We start from the raw sequence: 24,828 nt of genomic DNA, 5'->3' as shown, positions 1-24,828 counted from the left end.
GGAAAGTATAAAGAAAGCTCAAGAGGAAGCTTCTGAAAAGAATGACCGAAAGGAGGAACGTTTGGGCAAAATGTTGGTGTTCGGTGTAAATAGTCATGGACTGAAGGTGTTCCAAGATCGTATTTGGGTACCTAAGTCAGGAGGAATTAGAGATCTTCTGATGGAAGAAGCTCACAAGACCATGTATTCGATTCATCCCGGTAGCACTAAAATGTATAGGGACCTGAAACCCTACTACTGGTGGCCGACAATGAAGCTTGATGTTGCAAAGTATGTGGCCGAGTGTGTGACTTGTGCGAGAGTCAAGACACAACATCAAAAACCGTATGGGAGTTTAGAACCTTTACATGTGCCTATGGGTAAGTGGGAAGACATTTCTATGGATTTTGTCACTAAACTACCCAGAACAAAGAATGGTCACGACATGATTTGGGTGGTCGTTGATCGATTCACTAAGAGTGCGCATTTCATAGCAGCCAGGGAGAAATGGTCTATGGAAAAGCTTGCGAATTCTTATGTGAAGGAAATTGTGAGACTTCACGGTGTTCCGCTAACAATTGTGTCGGATCGTGATAGTCATTTCACCTCAAGGTTTTGGAAAAGTCTACAAGAGGAAATGGGTACCAAGTTATGTTTAAGTACAGCTTACCATCCGCAGACTGATGGTTAGAGTGAAAGAACGATACAAACACTTGAAGATATGCTGAGAGCATGTACCTTGGAATTCCTAGGTAATTGGGATGAACATTTACCGTTGGTAGAATTTTCCTATAACAATAGTTTTCACTCGAGCATTAAGATGGCACCTTACCAAGCTTTGTATGGACAAAAGTGTCGTACGCCGTCTTGTTGGCTTGAGGCTGGGGAAAAGCAGTTTATGAGACCGGAGATGGTTCATCAAACTACTGAAAAGTTGAAAATAATTAGGGAAAGAATGTTAGCGGCTCAAGATCGTCAAAAGAGCTATGCCGACAAAAGGCGAAGACCGATGACTTTTGAAGTTGGGGATTCAGTTTTGCTTAAAGTCTCGCCGTGGAAGGGACTTATAAGATTTGGTAAAAGGGGAAAGTTGATTCCAAGGTTTATTGGATCGTTTAAAGTTCTTCAGAGGATTGGGAACCAAGCTTACAAGCTCGAATTACCCGAAGAACTGAATGGAATTCACAACACTTTTCATGTGTGTTATTTGAGGAAGTTCACGGGAGAAGTTCCCGATATAATTCCAATTTCCGAATTGAGAATTGATGAGAACAAAAGGTTGATTGAAGAACCAGAGGCAATCGTTGACCGAAAGACTAAGAAGTTGTGACACAAGATGTTCGAGTTAGTGCTTGTCCGATGGAAACACACGAATGGGCCGAATCTCACCTGGGAGACGGAGAGTGACATGAGGAGTCGCTATCCGCATTTGTTTGTTGATGTGTGATTCCGGGGACGGAATCATTCTAAGGTGGAGAGAATTGTAACGCCTGTGTTTCCGGGCTTGCCATTTTTAGCAATGTAATGGTCTAGGTTAACCTTTGTAACTTGTTTTGAAATAATAAGATTGTATTATTTGAGTATTATGTGATTTGTGCTTAATTGCTTAATTATGTGGTTTGATTAATTAAGAATAAAAATAAGCGTCAAAATTTAAGTGTAAAATAAACTTGATATCTTTAGATAATGTTGTAGTAGTTGAAACAAGGTTTCCGAAGATATAAAGAATGCTGAAATCCGAGTTATAACGAGGAAGTTATGACCTGTCGAAGTTTTGCGACAGAACTGGCAACGCTGAATAACGTAAAAAGTGAAATTTACATTAAAGCGATATTTAGCCTTAGTGATCTAAACGAGAATCGAAGATCTCGTTGTTAGTATCAAAGCGATAAAAAGTTAGGCGAGAACGGACGTCAAACAAAGAAGTTATGAATTTATAACGAACTTTTCTGTCCCGGCCTATTAAAAATAAATAATAAAAATAAAATCAAAATTAGCCGACGGAGTCTAAACGAAAGTTGTAGAGCGTAGTCTCACCTTTCCGTGGATATAAAGAACGTCAAAAACGGAGTTCGTATGAAGAAGATATGAATTTCCGAAGTTTATTAATTAATTTGTATTTATTTTTAAATCAAAATTCGGAAGCATTATCCGAAGGCGAGTCACAGGTCTGATCCGACTTACGTGCCGCGTAAGTGAGTACGCCCCGCATACAGCCAAAGTGTCGACACTTCGGATGACGCATGCAGTGACGCATTTCGGAGCCTGTACGCCCCGCGTACGAGAGGCTTCCAGCCTCCTATAAATAGGATGCGAGGGTTCCGGGTTTATTTGCTAATTTTCTCTCGTTTTTGTGCCGAAGCTCTGCGGTTTTACCCCCGAAGCCATCCCGAAGCCCCGGTAATATTCCCGAGTCCCGAAGTGAGTCCCGAGATCCCGAAGATCCCGAGAAGTGCGGTTTCCGAGCCGAAGCTCTGCCCGCGAGAAGTTCGATTTTCGTAGAGATCTTCCAGATCTGCCGAGGATTATTACTTTTGCGAGTCGTAGTGTTGTCCGATCATCTTCTGATCAAGTGAGTGTATACTACCTTTCATAAACGCAATAATAATACAAGTATGGTTCAAGGGTATTAAGTTTATTGTCGTTTATACGTGTGAATGCGTTGTTACTTTCTCATAACGTATAACTATGAAGTATTTTATACGAGATACGTGTTATGTGTATATTTTGTTGTTATGTGTGTGAATGTATATTCACTTTCTTCTATCTTACAGATATGATTATTTCTATATGAAATACGTGTTATGTGCGTGTGCCTCATCTGTTATATGGAAAATGTTTTGATCAAGCATGCTATACAGGTTTTGAAAATATGTATAAAATGTATGTTTTTATCTACTAATATGTTGGGTAGAACATGGGTAGATAGTTGGTGTGTAATAAACAGATGAGAGGTCTCGTTGTTGTTTGATCCAGTCATCTAGCGAAATTTAGATGACGACCACGGACTTTTCTAGATAGTCATGTGGAACGCTAGCAGGCTCATAACCTGTAGGTGTTAATAAACTTGGGTGTTCATTCGTTGTATTCCATCCCCCTCATGGTTGCCTTATTTGACTTATATTGCTGAGGAGACCCCGCAGCATGTGTTGTCACCCCGATGAAAATATTCTTAGATTAGGTCCCTTGTGTTAGTTATTTTAGAGACGTAAAGTGAGAATAATGGGAATGGATAACTGGGTTATTGTTGGTTGATAATAATTAATTTAATTATTTATTGTGGGTTGAAAACCCTATATGCTCACCAGGCTCCCAAGCATGATCCACTCAGTTTTATTTGTATTACAGGAAGTGGCGCAAGGGCGTAAGATGGATGAACCATCAAGTGGTTTTGTTTACAAGTCTACATATGTTTATATTTGTTATATGACTTGTAATGTATTCGTTTATGCTTATTGGTCTGTATCGGAACATGACACCCCGAGTTTTGATTATAATGAAAATACATTTCTTTTATGAAATGCTTTGGTAAACATTGTTTTATCATGTTTTGTTTTTGGGAACAAATTCCACAACTCTTTCAAATCAAAAGGATTTACTCTGAATTTATTTTAAAAGCATAAATGAAAATCGGTCTTTTCTGGCCGAGATTTTAGGGATGTCACACACCACAACTGTTGGATAATAGAGAGGGAGTTTCATTTCAAATCGTAGCCCTTGTATGTGTTTTTTACTCAATTTATGATTTCATTATATTTGCTAATGTGAAACGCATGAAATCAAGATTATAAATCAATTTTGTGTTTTCTTAGTATTGTCGACAAATAAAATATTGGTATCATTCCTTCATCATAATGTGGCATAAAAAGAAGCTTTTAATTTATGCTTATTTATCTCTCGCATGTTCCATATCTAATTATATGAAGTATCGGCTGCTATCTAGTTTTTTATTTGTTGAGTTTTATGTGCCAATGTACAGCCCATTTGATGTACCTTTTTGATATATTATTATCATTTGGGATTCTTAGGGTTTAGACTGTTGTCATCCCTGATTTCATATACGTTTCTATGCTTTAATGGGTCTGCTATATATATTTTTTTTCTTTCGGTTATGGAATACAATTCTAGGTTGTTTGTGCCTTTTTATTTTTCATCAACACAAATTAATTTACTCTTTGAACCTTGTGGTATGCATTCTAAATCATGTTGCTAGAAATTATGTTTATAGGTAAACTATTGCAAGTAAATCAAATATGGTTTTTGGCTTATTTGATGATAATGTCTAACAAGTGTTTGTTGAAATGTCTGAAAGATAATTTAAAGAATTTAACCTTGTGGTATGCATTCTATCAGAATTACTAGCAGTAAATACAATACTTTTGAATGTATTCTATATATTATATTAGAATGTATGCTACTGGATTAAAATCAATGTATTCTGCCAGAATGTATTATTTATATCCTATCATATTCTATGTATTCTACCAGAATATATTAAGTGATAGTTAATTGCAAGTAACATGTTTTTAACAATTATTAGTTTTTGTTATATTTGTGATAGGAATGGCTGGAAGAAGGCGTTGAAGACCTTAATATTCTTTTAGAATATGTATAATTATATTAAAATGTATAAATATTTTAGTCTATAAGAATATGTATGAATTTGTATTTAAGTTCGGATGTATAAGAATATACTAGAATGTTTGTGATTTTTACATTTGTTTCAAAAATTTTGTTATTATTCAATAATATTCTATTAGAATAAAATTCTGAAAGAGCATCATTCTAACAAAATAATATTCTATTAGAATAAAATTCTGAAAGGACATCATTCTAACAAAAAATATTCTGACAGAATAAAATCAGTAAAAATTTGAAATTGAATTAATTAAAAAATTCAGATTTTTTTAAATTAGGATAATTAATCATCCCTAAAAATCCGAAAATTTCCTTTTATAAATGTAGTTAATTGTCCAAAATACCCTTTTGCTTAAAATTGTGTGATTATATGCTACATGTTACCCCATTGTAATATCATACACTCTCAAATCATGTCCATTGATTAATTTTATCCATTGGTCCAGATCTGTGTATTCTGGCACACAATACTTAGTAAAAACAAAATAACCTAAGCATATATATATATATATATATATATATATATATATATATATATATATATATATATATATATATTCGTTGTGGTGTGGTTTTTGCAAAACTAAAAACCGCACCGTTAGTTTTTCGGTTTCGGTTAATACGGTTTTTCCGGTTTGCGTTCGGTTTTTGCTCATACTAAAAGCCGATGTCGCATAGAAAAAAGTGATTGGTAGAGTGTGAGTACGCCCTCTGGTCTTAGAGTTTAGATCTATGATTGATCAACGCTTTTTTTTTCTTGGCAGATACTCTATTCTAGTGTTTGGTATTGGCCGATAGAACAACATGCACACACAGCGGGAGGGATTAAATAGTAGTGGACCTGCTATAGTGCACGGGATAACATGAGTTACTCTACAAATGTTTTTTTTATAATTTCTTTTTAAATATAAATGCAATCCTTAAAAAAACATTGTGCAACATCTAGGGTATTTTCCACATCTTGTGCAAGATCAAAAGCAAGACCTTAATCCTTACCTCATCTTATTCCATCGTTCTTGGTTCCGTATTTAACATTAATCTCAGTCCAATCCGGTTCATTCCAATGAACGCTTAACACAACACAATATCATCATGAAGGAAAATGAGAACCAAACATTTCAACATCATTGAAAAATAGTTGTTTAGAAAATTAATTGATAAGATGATTAAAAATTCAGAAATCTTAGTAGTAATAAACACAAAACAACATCCTTTACGGTGTCATCAACACGGTTTTAATGTAATTAAGAACCTTTTCCACGTTCACTGTCCACGCAACTGAAACCGGTGAATAGCCCGTCCACGGGTTATCCGAATTCCACCTGCATCACTCACACATTAACCAAAAAAAAAACATGTGGGACTGGTCAACTTGGTCAAATGCGTGTTAAGAATTTACCTTTTTAGCCCTTGGTCCATAAGGGTATGTCCTACACAAAGCCCTTGTGTCTCAACCCTAACAATCCCCTTTTTGAACATGAAAAGATCAGGCCGAATTAACGCCACAAAACAGACAGGGTCATGAAGGAAAATTCCTGGAGATAGATATGAAACAAAAAATATTATTAAAAAAAAAAAAACAAATTTTCATTTATATTATATGAAAGAATTAATACATTTATACCATAAACACCATCAGATTTCACATGCCAATCTCTGTAGAATTTACTACTGTTGCACAAAAACTGAGCATGCTTCCCTTTAGACTTTCTCAATTCATCAAGATCATCATCTGAAAATCCATAAAAAATTTAGTTGTTCCATTTTATAAAAAAGTGGCAATTCCATTTTATAAAAAGTTTATATCATATCCTGGTCAAACCTGACATTTTGACTTGTGTTGTGATGTTTATGCCAATAACATCTATATTTGCTCCAGAAGTGAAAACAATATCTGCTGCTTCAGGGTCCCCGTATATCTGTAATTACATATAACATCATGACTTTGGTAGAAGTTTTAAATTTTTTAAAAGAAAAAATTTAAATTTTTTTTTATTTTATACATTTGCTTCTGCAGCTGGATTTATATTCCCAAGTGCAAAAAAAGCTCCACCGAGTATCACCACTCTTTTCACCTTATTTACAAATGAGGAGTCCCTTTTGATGGCCTATATTCAAATAACAACCAATTTGGATCACAATTTTTTTTTTTTATTGATTATGTGATTATAACAAGATTTGCAATTTGAAACTTACCAAAGCCAAATTTGTAAGTGGACCAAGTGCAAGTATAGATACTTCACCAGGGTATTCAGAAACTTTATCTACTAAAAATTCTGATGCTGATTTTTCTATTTTTTTAAATTTGGGGGGAGGTAGATGTAAGTTTCCTAATCCATCTGATCCATGGATGAAATCTTGAATCTCTGGCTCTCCTCCCTGTGTCACAAAATTAAAGTTTAACTCAAACATAAATACATAATACAAGTTTTTTTTTTTTTTTTAAATTAAAAATGGGAAACTAAATTGTACCTTTAGTGGTTCAGAACTACCCTCAGCAACAGGAACATCCAACCGTCCTGCAATTTCACACTATCCTTTTGCACATGAAAACAGGTGATTGATCATGTACAAGTTTAAATCTAAAATATTTGAAACTTGGGATTTTCAAGAAATGAATTTAGAGAGAGAGAGAGAGAGAGAGAGAGAGAGAGAGAGAGAGAAAGGAGTACCAAAAGTAATGCATTACGAGTGGCATCTTTTGTGGAGACATTGCCAAATGTTGTTGTTAATCCTAAGATATCTAAGTTTGGTGTCTGAAATGCCATCATGATTGCATGCTGTCATCTGATTCAATATCAATTCAGGAATATTGTTATGTTTAGGATCAGTTCGACTGTTTAATCTATCAAGATCTGAATTTGTATATGAAGTATATCTGATATAATGTCTACAAGAGGGGTATCTTTGCCATTTTGATGTATAATTCAGATTTCAGTGTCTTTATTTGAATGTAACTATGTCCATGTTTGACTTGATGAACTCAACTCAACTCAAAGATTACAAATCATACTGGAAAGCAATATCTACAAAATGAAAATCTGAAGAGTATCTGCAATGTAATGATTTGCTGATTACATAAGACACAATAAACTGATTTCAATTTCTTATCATCCCCGAGCTCTTACCCAATAACACATGGTTCCGATGTGATCCAATTGCACAATCGGAGCAAGGATAATGAATGTGATTGTTGCGATTTGTAGTCACAATAACCAGTTTAGTATGATTGACAAAAACTAATTATGATTCTAATTCTGGGATTATTTAGGTCAACATAATCAGCTGTAAGCGAGGATAATGGGCAAAAAATCTGATTATCGAGTTGCTTTAATCATTTGATTATCTGATCACGAAAGTTGCAGTAATCACTTACCTTGGACATAACAAACGGACACGATTAGAAGAACCATACAAACAAATTTCACAATCCGATAAAGTCTAACTTAGTCTCAATTAAATACAATCAAAAGAGCTTCAAGTTTAGTACTTAACTTCATCAAGCATAGAAATTAGCTCGATCAAACAGATATTGAATAAAGCAGCGAATTCAGAGAATATACCAATGCCAGGATCGGTATCGATGATAATCTTTTGAGAGAGTCCACCATTGCAGTACGACACCAACGGAGGGGAATCCATGGATTAGGTCCCTAACTTCTGTCCCACAAAATACAGATGATCAGAAGTGTCAAAATCTGGAATAAAAAGAGGTCAATCGCCCTTCTCTTTACTTTACGGTTTGGTGTGGGGCCGATACACTGAAACTACGATCACAAGAAAGCTAAAGAAGCGGAATCTCTCTCTCTCTCCAAATAAAATTAAGATTTTTTTCAGGGCAAATTACACGAATGGTCCCTATGGTTTAGGGTAATTTGCATGTTTGGTTCCTAACTTATTTTTCTAACTCGGAAGGTCCCTACTGTTTGTTTTTGTTACACGTTTGGTCCCTGTCTTACATAAAAAGTCTATTTTTCTCTTGATTTTTTAATTTATTTAAATAAACACACCCCCAACCGCATCCCCTCACCTTACCTTACCCACCCTACAATTTTTTTCCTATTTAAATAGCTGTCTTTTTACGTAAGATAGGGATCAAACACGTAACAAAAACAAAAAAATAGGGATCAATCGTGTAACAATAACAAACAATAGGGACCTTCCGAGTTAAAAAAATAAGTTAGGGACCAAACTTGCAAATTACCCCAAACCATAGGGACCATTCATGTAATTTATTCTTTTTTTTTAAATCAGCTTTTCAGTGAAAAAAAAATCAAGATTAAACATTTGATTAAAAAGGATAGTTAGAAAATAACATTAGGTTATATTTGGTGAACTAGTTGAAACAAATAGTATATATAGCTAAAAAACTAATTAATAAAAAATATTGTTTAATAAAACTAGCTGAAAAAAATAAAATGATTTAAAATAATATTTAAAAAAATACGTTTTTATAATTAATTAAGGGGTATATTCGAATTTTTTTTAAAAACTCATAAAAAGCTAGTCTAAATACTTTTTAAAAAGCTAAATTATAAGCTACTTTTTGGTCTGCTAAATATTACAAATTAAAAAACCTCAAAAAATAAACTAGTTTATCAGCTAGTTGTGGGGCGCCAAACATCATAACTTTAAAGTTTGTATATATATATATATATATATATATATATATATATATATATATATATATATATATAGTCATGCCTTAACCAACATTGTGGCTCACCACGACCCATAAACACTTGAGGTTTGATACTGTCTATACGCTACGGGTTGACATTATTTAGAACCTTGGAAAAGACCAAATAAAATTATAAAAATGGTATATGAAAACATAATTTTTAACTATAATAAACAAAATAATAATAATAACTAGAAAAGATTCTTCGGCGTTGCCGGGGTCGGAAGATATTGTTTCGTAAAGTAAAGTAATATGTTGAATTGCATTGAGATAATCTAATAAAAGAAAATAAACAATGTCATCTAATTACATAAGTAAAGAAATCTAAATCATTATTTCTTGCAATAAATGAGGAAAATAAAGAAATTGTCTCACAAATTGAACTTTATTGTCATGTATGACAACGGTCAGAAAACCAATACGGAAAATATAAACCGTTGTTTTTTGTCCGTTAATGTGAAGGTAATTTGGTATTTTAAGGTAGTAGGGACTGAATTTGTGACGACGGGTAAACCATATGGACAATTTATGTAATTTTGACGGTTGTGGTGGTGGTTGTGATAGCAGCTGGTAGGTGGTTTTATGGTTTTGGGTGGGTATTTTAATAAAACATTAATTTAAAACCAAAAAGAGAAATATAAATTAATAAAAAAAAATCGGATTAAGAGTAAAAGAGTGATTTCGGTTCATCGTTGTCCTCAATGTGTTAAATCTAGTAAACCACAGGGACCAACGTGTAATTTTGTCTAACAATAATAATAATAATAATAATAATAATAATAATAATAATAATGATAATAATAATAATAATAATAATAATAATAATAATAATAATAATAATAATAATAATAATAATAATAAGGGATAATTTCTGCCAAAAGACTAAATACTAATAATATATAATAAAAGTCAAAGGTAATGAAAAATTCAAACGAAAGTGAAAAAGAGTTGTTTGTGAACAAAAATATAAAGGTGAAGGGTCAATGTTGTAGTAGTTTTTTAAAACCAACATAAGTTGGATTACCAAAAGTGACAAAAAAATTAACAAAAAAGAGGAGCAAACATACATAAAATTAGGAACCAATCTTGCCAAACACTTAGGATCCTAACTTTCATATCTTTAATATATATATATATATATATATATATATATATATATATATATATATATATATATATATATATATATATATATATATATATATATATATATGTTGCACATGCTCCGCATGGGCCATGTGCGTTTGATTTGAATGTTGTTTTTGTTAAAAGATGCATGTAGGATAATTCGACCACTAATTTTCACAGACAGAGACGGATAGATAGAGGCAGGAAAAAAACAAAAAAATAAATATGCGGGCCAATATATAAAAAATATACCAACAGAAGAAAATGAGAGCCGACAGAAAGTGCAACAGACAGGAAAACACAAAAAAAAAGTTAAATATGAGGACAAACCCGGACTTTGCCCCAGGCCGTTTTTTGTTTTTTTTATGAAAAAATATAAAAGTTTAGACTGTAACGGCCAAAAATGTCAAAATGACTAAAGAATTAAAAGGTTGAAATTAGAAAGTTTTTAGAAAAGTAGTCAAAGCTGTCAATTCCTTAAAGTTTTGTGGTCAAACTTTGAATGTTAAAAGTTTCTAAAAAATATAAAAATTTTGATTGCAATGACAAAAGATATCAAAATGACTAAAGAACAGGATGCAAAATTGACAAAAAAACATGTATATACAAAGGATGAACCATTTTTACCAAATCCTTAGTAAAAGTAAAATGAGATACAATTGAACATGTATATATAAAAGAATGACTATTTTTCCTAATTCCTTAGCAAAGTTATTGTAACTAAAAGAATGACTATTTTTCCTAATTCCTTAGCAAAGTTATTGTAACTAAGGTAGGAGAATTTTATATATATATATATATATATATATATATATATATATATATATATATATATATATATATATATATATATATATAATAACAACAACATTTACATTTAATTTAACTATAATCATTGTATAGCCAAGTGGTTATTTTGCCTTGAAGTAAAAGTGGTAGCGATTACATTTACAAACTTATTCCATATTTACCGCACTACATCAAAAATTTGTCAGTTTCATGGTATGAGTTGTCACACTTATCATGCTACTTAAAAAAATTAATTAATATTAAAAATAATTAATTTAACCAACTTAATTTAAAACTAAAATTCCGTTAAACTTCAACACAAATTACAACAAACATACCAAAAAACTTAGAATTTAAAAATAAAAACATGTAAATTAAACTTACCAAACCTAGATAGACCTAAATGACATCTTCATTGGAATATTGACTGTCCAAATCATCGACCAATTCTGTATTAAGATTGATGTGGTTGACGGTCCAAATATGTTCTGTCAAGTCCCTACGAAAAACATGATGCATCTCAACATCATGAACTATTGTCCTACTTATCAAGTACTCCACGCTTCCAACTTTAAAAGTTTCTGTCGGTGGAACGATCTTATTTTCGTTATACTTACATATTGCATTTCATACGTCTTCGAGAATCATATTATGCAATATGATACAAGTATACATCACATCATTTATTTTCTTTTCCTCCAAATAATGTGTGAGATATTTAAGAATATGTCAACGTTTTTGCACAACACCAAACGCTCGTTCAACATCATTTCTCGCCTTCTTTTAAACTCTCTTAAACTTCAACCTTCTGCGATTATTTGGACAAGACAATGACTTCACAAAACAAGCACGCTCTGGATAGACCTCGTCCACAAGATAATACTCTTTCCTATACGATGTTCCAGATACTTACAAGAAAGAATCTGATACAATCTCGTTATACATGTCTACAAATAATGGAGACATGTTAAGAACCAGTGTGGGTGACGATACACAAAAAGAGAGCTATGTGCATATGGAACCGGCGACGAAAATAATTTCCTTGAAACACGGCTTTTTCGGTAGAATAATCATGCATGAGTCGGTCATTAGCCATCTCACGATGTCTTTGTATGTATCTTCTCTTCCTCTGACATGCATTCTCCGCATTTTGTTATCGTAGTTTTTCAATCTTTTGTTCTGCCTCTTGAATGACTTCTATGTTCATTTCAAGCAACACATCAATGATGAAGATGACATTTTGATAGAGAATATTTGAGATATAGAAGATGGTTTCAATATGGTAAATGAATAAGTTCGATTGTATTTATAGGAGTTTTAAAAAAATGGAAAAAGAGTCGTCCCCTCCCATTGGTCATTTCCAATTGGTCAAACTCGACATTTTCTCACCGAATTGCCAAGCGGAGCTCGGCATGCCAAGGCCCCGTGTTCACCCAGCTAGCCAAACCACATGCCGAAGCTACTCCAAGTAGCCCAAACAAGCGAACAAAATAAGAAAGAAAGGTGATGTAAAGATGTTCCAAGTGTGTGTGTTATTAATTATCGACAATTCGATAGTTTCGGTTCACGGAAGAAACAGATGACAATAAGGAGTTCGAATCTTATACTCATCGCGACATTCAAAGTTTTAGGAAATAATATTTAATGTGTTTATTTTTTTTTTATGATTAGCTTTTTATATATAATATAACTAAACCATGTAAAATAAGATAGGTTTGTAAAACAGAAAATAATTTTTTTATTGCATATGGTACTATAATGTGCAGTGTGCACATGGATGTCCCGCAATATGTGGATGGACGTATAGAAGGTGTTTTATACGTAGATGGATGTATAGAAGGTATTTTATTTTTTATGTATGTTTAAAATTAACCAATTCAATTTAAATTGACGAATCTAATTAAAAGCCAATTGTAATTCAATTAGATCAGTTCCAAATTTTGATTATGTAAACTGAATCAGTTTCACGGCCCATTTCCAATAAAATCCGGACCGGTCCAACCCGATTACTATCAACTATTACCCAAAAATCCTATTAATATATACTAACATATACGTGTATCGGTGTATGTGTTGGAAAATTCAAAATCCAACTACTAATTTGATTGGATCATTTAGTAAATGTGTAAACTACTTCACCATAGGAGATTTGTTTTCGACTTATCAGGCTTACATATATGTGTAATTTTTCATGGATTTTATATCCTATTTCCAAGATTTACTATAAATGAAATTCTTCACTTAACTAAATTACAATAAACAAAGTTGTTATGAACTGGAATGAGTTCACGGACTCACACTTGGGATTTCGGTACCTTGTTCATGAACCAGTTGGTAACGTGGATTCCGATTCCGGTTTTCAGATTCCAACGACAGATTCGGAATTGGATTCTTCTCACTGAGATATCAAATAACGATTCCGATTCATACTTCAATAAATCTTTTCCAATCTTTATGCAAATAAATGAAAATGAGACCCACTTACCTTTTGGAATATATGAAAAGACCAACACCAACAATTAAGAACGATACATAGTATAACCAGTCTACCTGTATTAAAAAAAGATATATATCATGTACTTAACAAAAGAAAAAATATATATATATATATTTATATAATTTATCTTATACCTTTTGTTCGTAGAAAAAAATGCGAATGATCACAGCCCACATATCAGCTGTGAGTAGGGACAAATTGAACAATGTGGACCCACTTGTCTGCATACATTTCATTCGTATCAAATTATCAATAACCCAAATATTAATAAGATTGTATAGGAGAAAAAGGGAAAATTATAAACCTTTAGTATAAAAGAGGTTAAAGAGTAGAATATAAAGAATCCCACCGTGTAACCAATAAGTGTTAGTATCTGCAGAAAACTAAATCATAAAGCTCTGAAAAAACAAAAGTTTTTAAAATTTTAATATTTGGCTTACAAGTTCAGTAGACCATGTCACTGCTTCAAGATTCTTCCTCTCCAATATGGTGCTAAAAATTGTGATGGAAAAATGGAGAAATATGTATTTTTGTTGTTTAAAGTTTAAACAAGAAACTATGTGGAAGAAAAGGATACATCTCAATTAAACTAAAAAACATTCCAAATACACCAAGCATTGCTAATACTTCAAGTTGACAGTTCTTTTTAACACAAAACTCCTGCATAGCAGATAAATGTATATATATAATATGTCTATATGCTATATGAGGGTATAAATGGAAGAAATAATATCTATATGTTGTATGAGGGTATAAATGGAAGAAATATTATGTGAATGCCTGACCTCACCAACATTGCTCAGTGCAAAGAAAAGTGTCCCCCCAATGACAAGCATATCACCCAAAAGTGGATTTGAACCACCTGAAATGTAGACACTAATTAGGGTTTAGGGTTTTTTGATTTTATAAACATTTATGATTTGAATGTTTAAAGAAAATGATGACCTCCACCACCAACCCCAGCATCAGAAAGAAGAACCAAACAAAGGCCTACACCACAAACAGCTGCACCAAGGAACTGCAATAGAGAATACTTTGTGCCCAAAAAGATCCAAGTAAAAAGAATCACCCAACCAACTGTACAGCTATCTAATAATGCTACACTTGTAATGGATGAGAAGTAATATGTTGAATTAACTACACTCAAAAAGTCAAAAAGTCAATATCATCATATAGTAATTTCACCTAAGAGGTTACATGAACAGAGAAAAGAGTAAGCAAACCTACAAAGATAATTGCCTTGGACATCAAAGAATGATAACAGAGCATACCAATACCAAGGAATCTGCAAAAAAAAATCCCAAATTATATTATGTTGTTTATACTTAATTATCAACTGCAAAGATATAACCAAGAATTAACTCAAGTTTCAAACTAAGAGTAAAGGAAGGTGACACTACAATGAGTTCATGGCGCTTATATAGCAAGATGCTTCCATAGATCAAGGTTAAAGCCAGATAGCCTAAAAGTCCTAGAGTTACAGGCGAATTAGCACCTATTGCAAAACAAACAAAACAAAGAAAGGAGGTCAATCACTCAATCAAGTTTAAAAATTATTGCAATTTCATAAGTGCTTGTTGTGTAATTATTTAATTTCTAACTAGATGAAACTTGGCAAATGTTCTAGGATTAGCAACGAGATTCAATCAGATTCTCATTGTAATATAAGTTGACTTAAATAAAACCAGATTCAATAATAATTCCCCCCCCAACACACACACACCAAACCCCAAATTGCTCCAGTTTATCTCTCATTCTGAATTTAACAAAATTGACTATGCGAGATAGAATTATCTTACCAAGATTGGCGGTGAGAGATGAAGTGAAGTTCAGAAGAGCCAATATAAAAGAGACGGCCTGGCCGAGTAGCAGAACGGAGGCCACTTCCCAAAGGTCCGATTTCCGCCACCACCTGCGGCTGGTGTCGGAGCCCATTACCGTTTCTCTAAATTACCTGTCAGATCCCAGATGAATTATTGAATATTACTTTGTGAAGTGATGGCGGGAGATACACGATATGACGAAATACATATAGCTTGCGGTAGAGTGTAGACTTATCAATTGGCCAAAGGTTGAATTTACAATCTAGGGTCCAGAGTTCGAGTAACGTTTCCGTTTACACCTTAACTTTTGATGAGCTTTTATACAGCTCTCTCCTTTAAAGGGGTGTTATTAGGTAAACTTTTCGGTTTTCGAAAAATTCGAGTTTTTCATGTTAAAAGAATAACTGTTATCTGGCCCAAATAAAATTCAGGTAACTTGGGTATGGTAATTTGGGTAGTGGGTCGGGTTTAGATAATTCGGCTATTATCCGAAAATATATAATCTTTTTAATGACACTTAAAAATAAATTTAATTAAATAAATATGTCGTTTTCTATTAGTTTTATTTGTATAAACCAACGAGATATAAACAAAGTTACTCAAACTTTGAACAATGAGATTTTTTAGAGAATAGTACTTGAGATATCAAGTAGTCTTAAAACCATAAGGCTGGAGTGGTGAAGTTTCCTATATTTTCTGTTATACGAATAGTTGTAGTCTTAAAACCCTAAGGCGGGAGTGGTGAAGTTAGTGTACAAAATAGATGAAGCGTAGTTTGTATCTTTTATGAAAACAAGTAGAGTGTATATTATTCGTAAATTCAAAATAATATTGTTATTCCCTATGCTAGTCGTTACAATCATACTTGATGTGACTGAATGCCTATCATGACGTTCTTCAGGTGTTGGTTTCGTTAAGATATTTGTCACCTTAGAATTGTCCGTCTAGCTGTAGCGAACAACTCAGGTGTAGGAGTGTCAACCTCGTATAGATCTATACACAATTACTCCGTTCTCCCTGCAGGAGACTCTGGTTATAACTACAGGACTTACGGTGTATGCTAGGTAGGTACGGTGAAGGAGAGTTTTACAAGAGTCTTAACAAAATTTACACGGATTTATCGAATAATGCACATGACGTTTCTAGTGTAAATTTATGACTGTAGTTTTATGACACACATTTTACAGCTTTGTGACATACAACTTAATACTTGTATTTTTAAAAGTTTTATGGTGGACAGATTATGACACACAGATCTTTCTGTCGTAAAACTCTGTTTTGCATACCGGTTTTATTAAATTATCTATAACGATATTTATAAATAATTACTAATGGGCTTGTCAACTTGTAATATTTGTTTTAAAAATAACATAATACTCTAGGTTTTAAACCCTTGAAATGGTAACAACATATTACAATTATTTTACTAATAAAAAATATTTTTAATAAAATATTCAAGTTTTATGGTGGGTTTTTAACATACCAATTTTTTTTTAGTGTTTAGTAACACAGAAATATTCTATTTTTGTTGTGACTAGAACATGTCACAATTTCCACAAGATTTCATAAAATCCTTGAAATTTATAATATTTCAACATTTGCACAAGTATTAGTGGTAAAAATATATATATCCAAAAATTAACCATTTGGAGTGTAACTCTCATATTTTCGCCATCTCTCAAGTGTTTACAACCAAATATGCTATAACATTTTCTTTGATATTATTTTCTTTCTTTTTAAACACACATTAAAACCCATTTTTCACCTAGTAACATATTTCATCTTCAACATATAACCATGATATATGAAGTTATACAAAACAACTTTATTCTAACCATATGAGATTTGTAAAATCTCGAGTTTCATGGGATGTTAGCATGAAGTAATCAACATTTCAACACACATAGACATATAAACATACAAGTGCATGCATTTATCCAAAGATTTAAACAAAACTTGACTTGTATCCCCCCCCCAAAAAAAAAAAAGGATGAAAACTCAAAAATAGTGGGGTATGAAGCTCACCTTGAGGATTTTCGAGATGTAGAAGAAGAAGAAGAAGAAATTTTGAGCCTAGCTTGTGTTCTTGGTGAGATTCTCGAAATGTGGGTGTTCTAAGGGCCATATACATGAAAATGAGGGTGTAAGAGGAATGATCTTAGTATAAATATGAAACAAAACACTTGAGTTTAACCTAGAACTTACCAAGTTTATGAACCTTTGAAGAAGACTCCTTGAAGCTAACATACACACACACACCCCTACGAAATTTTGGAGGAAAGAAGATGAGAGAAATTTAAGTGTTTGAGATGAAGAAGGGAGGGTGTTATTGTAACTTAGAGAGAAAAATGAAAATGTGAGGGGTGTTGGAGGGGGTCGGCCGATCCTAACAGGGGTAAAGGGAGGAGAAGTTGACTTTTTTCTAGGTGATGGGAGATGCTTGAAAGTTTGGTGGTCAATGCCTTGTTATTTGTTAGATAAACATGAGGTGTCATGCATATTATCCCCTCCTTTTTCCTTTTTTTTTTGTTTGTTTGTTTGTTTTAGTTAAGCCAACCGACCCAAAGAGGGTCCTCAGCCCAAAAGGGTGGCCTAAAAATGGTGGGCTTCGATTTTGGCTTGAACCAATAAGGATTTCCGGCCCATTGATGCTTAATAAGGTATTTTCGGTTCAAAGACCCCAAAGATAGGAGTTCTAGGCTTAAATAAGGCCCAAGTATGGGTTTTCGGCCCCACGGATGGCCAACTAAAAGTTTTCGGCCCAATTTAGAGCCCAATAGAAGTTTTCGGCCTACTAATGCTCAATACAAGGTTTTCGGCCCAATCTAGAGCCCAATAGAAGTTTTCAGCCCATGAGACTAAGTGAAGAAGTTATCGGCCCACTAGGGCCCAATGAAGAGGTCTTGGTCCAATAAGGGTTTCTAGCCGAGAATCCTTGGGCTAAGGCCCAAAATTGATTGGACTTGGCTTATTGGATCGAGTTTTGGACTTGCATGAGGTTGTTTCGGCTTGAATCACATCGTAGGAACGTAGGAATTTAATAACATTGAAGTTTAAATTTTACTAAATCTAATGTTGCAAGGTTATACAAAGGAAATTATCTTGTATAAGGATCAACATCTTAACCCTAATTTTCTAGTTGTGACAATTGTGAACTAGACGTTGGTGTCATTCTTCGTGATTTCTGTTTAACATCGCATGTGTTGTTGGTAGAGAAGTTGGATCTGTTGTAGTAGCACGTTCATGCAATAATCGTACATCATAGAGACGAATATATCATCATCAGCAACATCATTGTTAGACAGTTCGAACATATCCGTTTTTTTTCTAGAAGTATTGAAATTTTATAATATAAAGAAAAACAAGAATGGTGTGAATAAGTTTGAGGTATGAGGTATGTATTTATGGTTAATATTTTTATTTTGAAAATATGACTGCTAATAATGTCAAAGGAGGACGAAATCAAATTTAGTATGAGTTGCAAGTTGTTGTCGTTACAACGAGAGATCACATAATGTGTGGGAGTGTTCCTCCCGTTACCACATCGTTAAGGCTACTCCACGTAGGCAATATGAATTTTGAAAACTTGTTTCTCGTTTGTCAGTTGCTGCCTCCACTAGCCTCAGTTTTGTAATTTGAAAACTCGAAACATAGGATTCTCACACATGTAAATTAATATGAATTAAAAAAAAACACATATAAATAGTAAAGTGAAAGTAACTAAGTGGGAAAGAATAGAAAATTTAAAGTTAGCACTTTAACACTTCACCAAACTTAATACTTCATTTGTCCCATATTAATGACTCATGTTTCCTTTTTGGTTTGTCCCAAAATAATAGTCTACTTTTAATAGTAAATATTTTTTTTACTAAAATGTCTCGCATTATTAGTTAAACTACCATTGAATTAAATGCAACTATCATGAAATTAAATGCAACAAAATGGTACAATTATCATTTCATTTAATAAATTTGGTGGTAATTAATTTTTTACTTAATCTGTATGCTTTTTTATGTACAATAATTCTTCCTTCTTCTCCTCTCTCCTCTTTAGCTTCCAAATGCTAGGGTTTGTGTGTGAATCATTAGAGACACGAGACTTCTGGTACTTGCTTTCCAAAGACCAATCAAGGAGGAATATTTGTTTATTTGCTATAATAAACAAAAGGTATGTTTTCCCATAACCCTTTCCTAATTTCGAAACTAGCAATGTACTTTACGGTTCCTGATATTCAATTGTTTGTTGCAAATCATAGTGAGAAAATAGATCCTTTAGGTTGCATGTGAACTAAGGTTTAAGTTTTTCTGCAAAAATAGGATTTTTGTAACCTATAAAATCGATCAATGTCACCCCTAATGTTATAAAACTAATCGAGTGATCAGTCAAATGAAACACGAAACATCAAACAATAAGTCTTTGAAAGGCACCAAATTGGTCATGAAACATTTTTTAAAGTAGATCTATGATACATATATGAAACACAAAACACCAAACAATAAGTCTTTGAACTATGTGTCATTTTGGACATCATTTCTCCTCACGAACACTACAGTAAGGACCTCTACCTTGACATAACAATCCTCTTATAAATACGTCGACAATCTCTCGTAGGTCCTATCATTGTATAATACAAACCCGATTCTTACGTTTTTCTCTCAATTACCATGTCTCTTTCACTTGATATATCACTAACTCAACCATCAAATATAAACGATTCTTGAGAACCTATCAAAGCTTCTATTAATTGTTCGATGTCTTGTTAGTATGTATTGTCGGAGTTTGTTTATAGACTAGCCAAACTCCTAGAATCCACTAAAATTTGTTTTTCATATAAGTTGTGTTAAAGTTTTATATGTATGAGTTTTACTTGCATTGAAGTATATGTTTTAGATTATTTCTCAATCGATAAAAACTAAAAAGATGTATCATATTAAAACGCATATGTTACTGAAATAGAGTGTGTTCGACAGCAAGATTTTAAGAGCTTTTAAGAGTATCTAATTGTTACATTTTAAGAAAAAACTCAAATATAAGAAAAAAATTTGTTGGAGAGTGTGGGATGAAAGTTTTTGTTTTAAACAAAAATCTTTTAATACAAGGGCTACTTAAAGCAAAGTTTAAGAAAAAGTTCTCGCATGATATAATAAATTCATTATGTTACCGTTAAAATTATAAGTTATATATTTATTTTTTTAAACAAATATCATTTTATGTAATTTTATGTATTTCAAAAGTTTCAAACTACTTTTGTCAAAAATTTATATACAAATAGAAGTTATAACTTTCAACTATCAATTATCAATTATCATTTATCATTTATCAGTTTATGGCTTCTAACTATCAACTAAGTATTATTAAACACGTTATAATCTATTATAAATAACTATAAAAAAAAATTGAATTTGAAACGAGGAAAAAACTTAGAGAAACAACCATAACAACTTCAATCAGTCGATCAATCGTTCTATTATTATCAATGCTTTGCCATTTAATCATTAAGAAATATTAGTTTTTAAATTCTTTTTCATTCCACAAAACTTATTCCAAACTTAAGTTTTTTAAGAAACTTGTTAATTAATAATTTATGAACTATTTTAAGTAATTTTGTAGATCTAAACCTTAAAGAAATGATGTCACACTTTCTTATTTTGACACATTGTTACATAGATGTAACATCATTTTTTACCATAAAAATATGGTTTCTTAGCACACTTAAAAAGTGGTGTATTACTTGTTTTTTTAATAATAAAAACTTTAATTTTAATTAAATACGTAATCTTTTAGTAATTAAAAATAAAAAAACCATTATATTGAATTATTTGAAAAGGAAAACATAATATCAAAAGAACTTTAAGATGGGTGTTTTTTGGTTTGATAGAAAGAAGTATAAGAGTTGAATAAGATGATGACCTGGATTAAATAGGAGTTGAATGAAGTGTGAGTGATGATATAAAATAGAATTGAATGATTGATTTGATAGAAAGAATAAAATGGTGGTTAGGATTGAGTAAGTATTTAATGGGTTATGAATGATCTTGTATAAATATTTAATATAGGTTGTAATAATCCTATGTAGAGTTTAATACAATGTGGATGTTTAATAGTAGGTGGATGCGAACATGTAGTATATCCCTATTCTAATAAAAAAATAGTTTTATTCTCATTTTGACATGTATAATCCTATTAGATCTCTTAATTAATGCATATTTTATTCTTATTTTGCTATGTGTCACCTTATTATGTATCCTAATTAATGTATGTCATTTGTCAACTCAATTTCAAATTTTAAATTTTAAAAATTTCATTTTAATTACATTAAATTAATAACATTAGAATAAAAATTAAAATAAAAATGATACAAACGATATAATTTCACATATTTATTAAATCAATGACTAAAATTTGTATAACTAAAAAACTCTTAATTAATAATTTATTTAAAATAATTAATTAATAATTTGAGTTTTTTACTATAAAATTTTAATTAATTTTGTTTTCGGGATTCTAAAGTAGTATAGTATATACTAACATGTAGCATATATAGCGTTAGGTTTCACAAACAAAACAACCACCAAAACTGCCTCATAGGTCATAGCTCATAAGATTATGAGATTATCCATCGTTCCCGTTACACCTCATTCCATCAACAGCTGTCGTCAACGACATACACTGATTCAAACGAAAAAAACAAAATCGAACTCAGCAAGCGAATGTTTCACTGTGTGAGAGAGAAACAAAAGATTGGCAGAAGTGTTTTGGTCAAAACTTTCGTCTTTGATTGATCAATTCAATCATATATCTCTTTAGATTATGAAGTTTTCGTCAAAACTTGATTTTGGTTTGTAGCTCTAATTTCTAAATAATACCTATCGACATTCAACAACTACGATTTAAAGGTCCATTGCTCATCTATCGTCAACTTTCCCTCTCTCTCTTCTCGTTCCGATATGAGTTTCCCGGAGTTCAGGTTGCTGGCGATGGTGGCCATCGTCTTCGCCGGAGCCATGGAAATTTCTCACGCATATGACCGGCCTCCGCCGCGGGAGGATCTCTTTGTATCACTCGCCGAAGATGCTGATTCGACCACTCCACAACAAGTACTAAATTACTACTTCTATCATTTCCCTAATTTCATCATCGAAAGAGAATATATATTAAATAAACGCGGTAATAACAGATTCATGTGTCGTTGGTTGGTGAAGACAGAATGAGAATTTCATGGATTACCGATGAACATACTCCGGCCATGGTAAACTACGGTACATCTCCGGGAAAATACGAACGTTCTGCTAACGGGACCATTTCGTCCTACGAGTATATAACTTACACCTCCGGTGAAATACACGACGTCGTAATAGGTCCATTGGATCCAAACACCATGTATTATTACTCTTTTACCCCCGGTTCAACCCCTGAATACTCTCTCAAGACTCCTCCGGCTCAATTTCCGATCAAATTTGCTATTTCAGGTTACACAATTCTTACATCTTCTTTCCTCCTTCAGTAACATGTGTTGTTAGTGCATATGAAGAAGTGGGAATTAATTTAAAGTTTAAACGCCTGCAGGTGATCTTGGACAAACTGAATGGACGAAAACGACGCTTGAACACATCTCACAAGCAAACTACGACGTGTTTCTGCTACCCGGAGATTTATGTTACGCCGATATGGTGCAACCCATCTGGGACTCATTCGGCCGGTTGGTGGAGCCGCTAGCGAGCAAACGGCCATGGATGGTGACACAAGGCAACCACGAGATGGAGATAATTCCGGCCACTCACCCAACTCCGTTCACTTCCTACAACGCCAGGTGGCATATGCCGTTTGAGGAGAGCGGGTCCACGTCGAATTTGTATTACTCGTTTGAGGTCTCCGGTGTCCACGTCATCATGTTGGGTTCCTACACCGATTTTGGACCTGGGTCGAACCAATATCGATGGTTAGAGTCTGATTTAAAGAAGGTTGACCGGAGCAAAACACCATGGCTCATCGTGATTATTCATGCTCCATGGTATAACTCAAATGTTGATCATCAAGGGGAGAAACAGTCGGTCGATATGAAGAAATCTATGGAGGGATTGCTTTATGAAGCTCGTGTTGATGTCGTTTTTGCAGGACATGTCCATGCTTATGAACGCTTCGTAAGCCAACTAGATCTAAACCCTGAAATTATCGTTTTTTGTCGATAAACAAACTGATCATGTATGTCACTTGTTATATATACTTGCAGATTAGGGTTTACAATCAAAATAGTGATGATTGTGCCCCGGTTCATATCACAATCGGGGACGGAGGCAACCGTGGACACTCTGCTGGGAAGTGAGTTGACTCAAGTAAAAATGTCGTCTTTTTTTCAACAACGTGTTTGAATATTTACAATTTTTGAAACATGTTTTGTAGGTACAAAGAACCACAACCAACGATATCGGTATTTAGGGAAGTCAGTTTTGGGCATGGACGACTTGAGATAGTGAATTCAAGTTATGCCAAGTGGTCGTGGCATAGAAATGACGACGATATATCAGTTCAATCCGATTCAATCTGGTTAAAAAACCTTGCTTCTGATCAAGCTTGTAATAAGTTGGAAACATAATCTCTTTATGTTTTCATACCCAAAATGGATACTAAATAAAATAAACTATATTCTAATAGAAGAATATGATCATATATCCTTTTATTTGACATTCGTCCTAAGCATTTTGGTTTCAATACATTCTAAAATGGATAAAACTATAAATTAGATACTAACATAAAAACTTCTATGAAATAAAAATGATAATAAAATTCATACGTAATTCATTGGATAATAAGTTCATCATAAAGCGACTCCACTTCTAGGTCATTGTTAGACCAGACTTTGATCCTTAATCATCTTTCCCAATAAGTTGCTTCATGTTGACTTGTAGTTTAGCCTATAATAGATGATCCTGATCGATAAAATATATTAATAAAGTGTTTAATAATAATAATAATAATAATAATAATAATAATTGATACAAGCATATATCTTAATTAACATGTAATATGATTTGAGTTCACTTTTCAAACTAACAAATTTTAAGCTTTGACTATTTGATTAATATGTGAAGATAACAATGTTTTAGGTGTAGAATATTATATTATAAACTAAAAACACTTCTCCATAAAATGTGTTGTTTGGGGGAATTTTCAATCTACATCGGAACCCATCGAAATGGTTGTACACTACAACTAATACAGTCATTAGTGGCGACACCAATAACGGTAACATATACCTTTAGCAGCGATAAAGGTTCATGTCGCTGCTACTGGTA

At 32.8% G+C, this 24,828-nt stretch overlaps 2 protein-coding genes and 1 pseudogene across 3 annotated transcripts; 1 reads left to right on the top strand and 2 right to left on the bottom strand.

The window, feature by feature from the left end:
• Positions 1-5,722: 5,722 nt before the first annotated feature.
• LOC145033697 (uridine nucleosidase 1-like) lies at positions 5,723-8,386 on the bottom strand (annotated as a pseudogene). Its single transcript, XR_013677661.1, has 9 exons — positions 8,181-8,386; positions 7,290-7,404; positions 7,090-7,149; positions 6,814-6,996; positions 6,621-6,725; positions 6,440-6,536; positions 6,242-6,349; positions 6,017-6,152; positions 5,723-5,939 (listed from the first exon to the last, which is right to left on the bottom strand). The product of XR_013677661.1 is annotated as a uridine nucleosidase 1-like (transcript).
• Positions 8,387-13,280: 4,894 nt separating this feature from the next.
• On the bottom strand, positions 13,281-15,815 carry LOC144997439 (uncharacterized). The gene is made up of 11 exons (XM_078957351.1): positions 15,512-15,815; positions 15,113-15,207; positions 14,940-14,997; positions 14,658-14,849; positions 14,498-14,574; positions 14,290-14,372; positions 14,153-14,204; positions 14,017-14,085; positions 13,847-13,933; positions 13,701-13,765; positions 13,281-13,613 (listed from the first exon to the last, which is right to left on the bottom strand). The coding sequence occupies exons 1-11, from the start codon at positions 15,645-15,647 to the stop codon at positions 13,502-13,504; spliced, it is 1,026 nt and encodes a 341-aa protein (XP_078813477.1). The 5' UTR covers positions 15,648-15,815; the 3' UTR covers positions 13,281-13,501.
• Positions 15,816-22,401: 6,586 nt separating this feature from the next.
• LOC144997429 (putative purple acid phosphatase 20) lies at positions 22,402-24,217 on the top strand. Its single transcript, XM_078957342.1, has 5 exons — positions 22,402-22,632; positions 22,713-23,004; positions 23,102-23,676; positions 23,766-23,854; positions 23,936-24,217. The coding sequence occupies exons 1-5, from the start codon at positions 22,483-22,485 to the stop codon at positions 24,126-24,128; spliced, it is 1,299 nt and encodes a 432-aa protein (XP_078813468.1). The 5' UTR covers positions 22,402-22,482; the 3' UTR covers positions 24,129-24,217.
• The last annotated feature ends 611 nt before the right edge of the window (positions 24,218-24,828 follow it).

Source organism: Lactuca saligna, chromosome 1, assembly GCF_052625555.1.
Source record: "Lactuca saligna cultivar CGN05327 chromosome 1, ASM5262555v1, whole genome shotgun sequence".
NCBI lineage: Eukaryota > Viridiplantae > Streptophyta > Magnoliopsida > Asterales > Asteraceae > Lactuca > Lactuca saligna.
The sequence above is the reverse complement of the archived record's forward strand: the minus strand, read 5'-3'. Positions and strand labels throughout refer to the sequence as shown.

What these genes read in the sequence shown, in the direction of transcription:
- LOC144997439 (XM_078957351.1), bottom strand. Translation starts at nt 15,647, where the DNA reads ATGGGCTCCGACACCAGCCGCAGGTGGTGGCGGAAATCGGACCTTTGG. An exon ending in TGTCCAAGGCAATTATCTTT is followed by an intron (nt 14,850 to 14,939) that starts GTAGGTTTGCTT and finishes TTTTGAGTGTAG; the next exon opens with TTAATTCAACATATTACTTC. An exon ending in TAACCTCTTTTATACTAAAG is followed by an intron (nt 13,934 to 14,016) that starts GTTTATAATTTT and finishes AAATGTATGCAG; the next exon opens with ACAAGTGGGTCCACATTGTT.
- LOC144997429 (XM_078957342.1), top strand. Translation starts at nt 22,483, where the DNA reads ATGAGTTTCCCGGAGTTCAGGTTGCTGGCGATGGTGGCCATCGTCTTC. An exon ending in ATTCGACCACTCCACAACAA is followed by an intron (nt 22,633 to 22,712) that starts GTACTAAATTAC and finishes CGGTAATAACAG; the next exon opens with ATTCATGTGTCGTTGGTTGG. An exon ending in CGTGGACACTCTGCTGGGAA is followed by an intron (nt 23,855 to 23,935) that starts GTGAGTTGACTC and finishes CATGTTTTGTAG; the next exon opens with GTACAAAGAACCACAACCAA.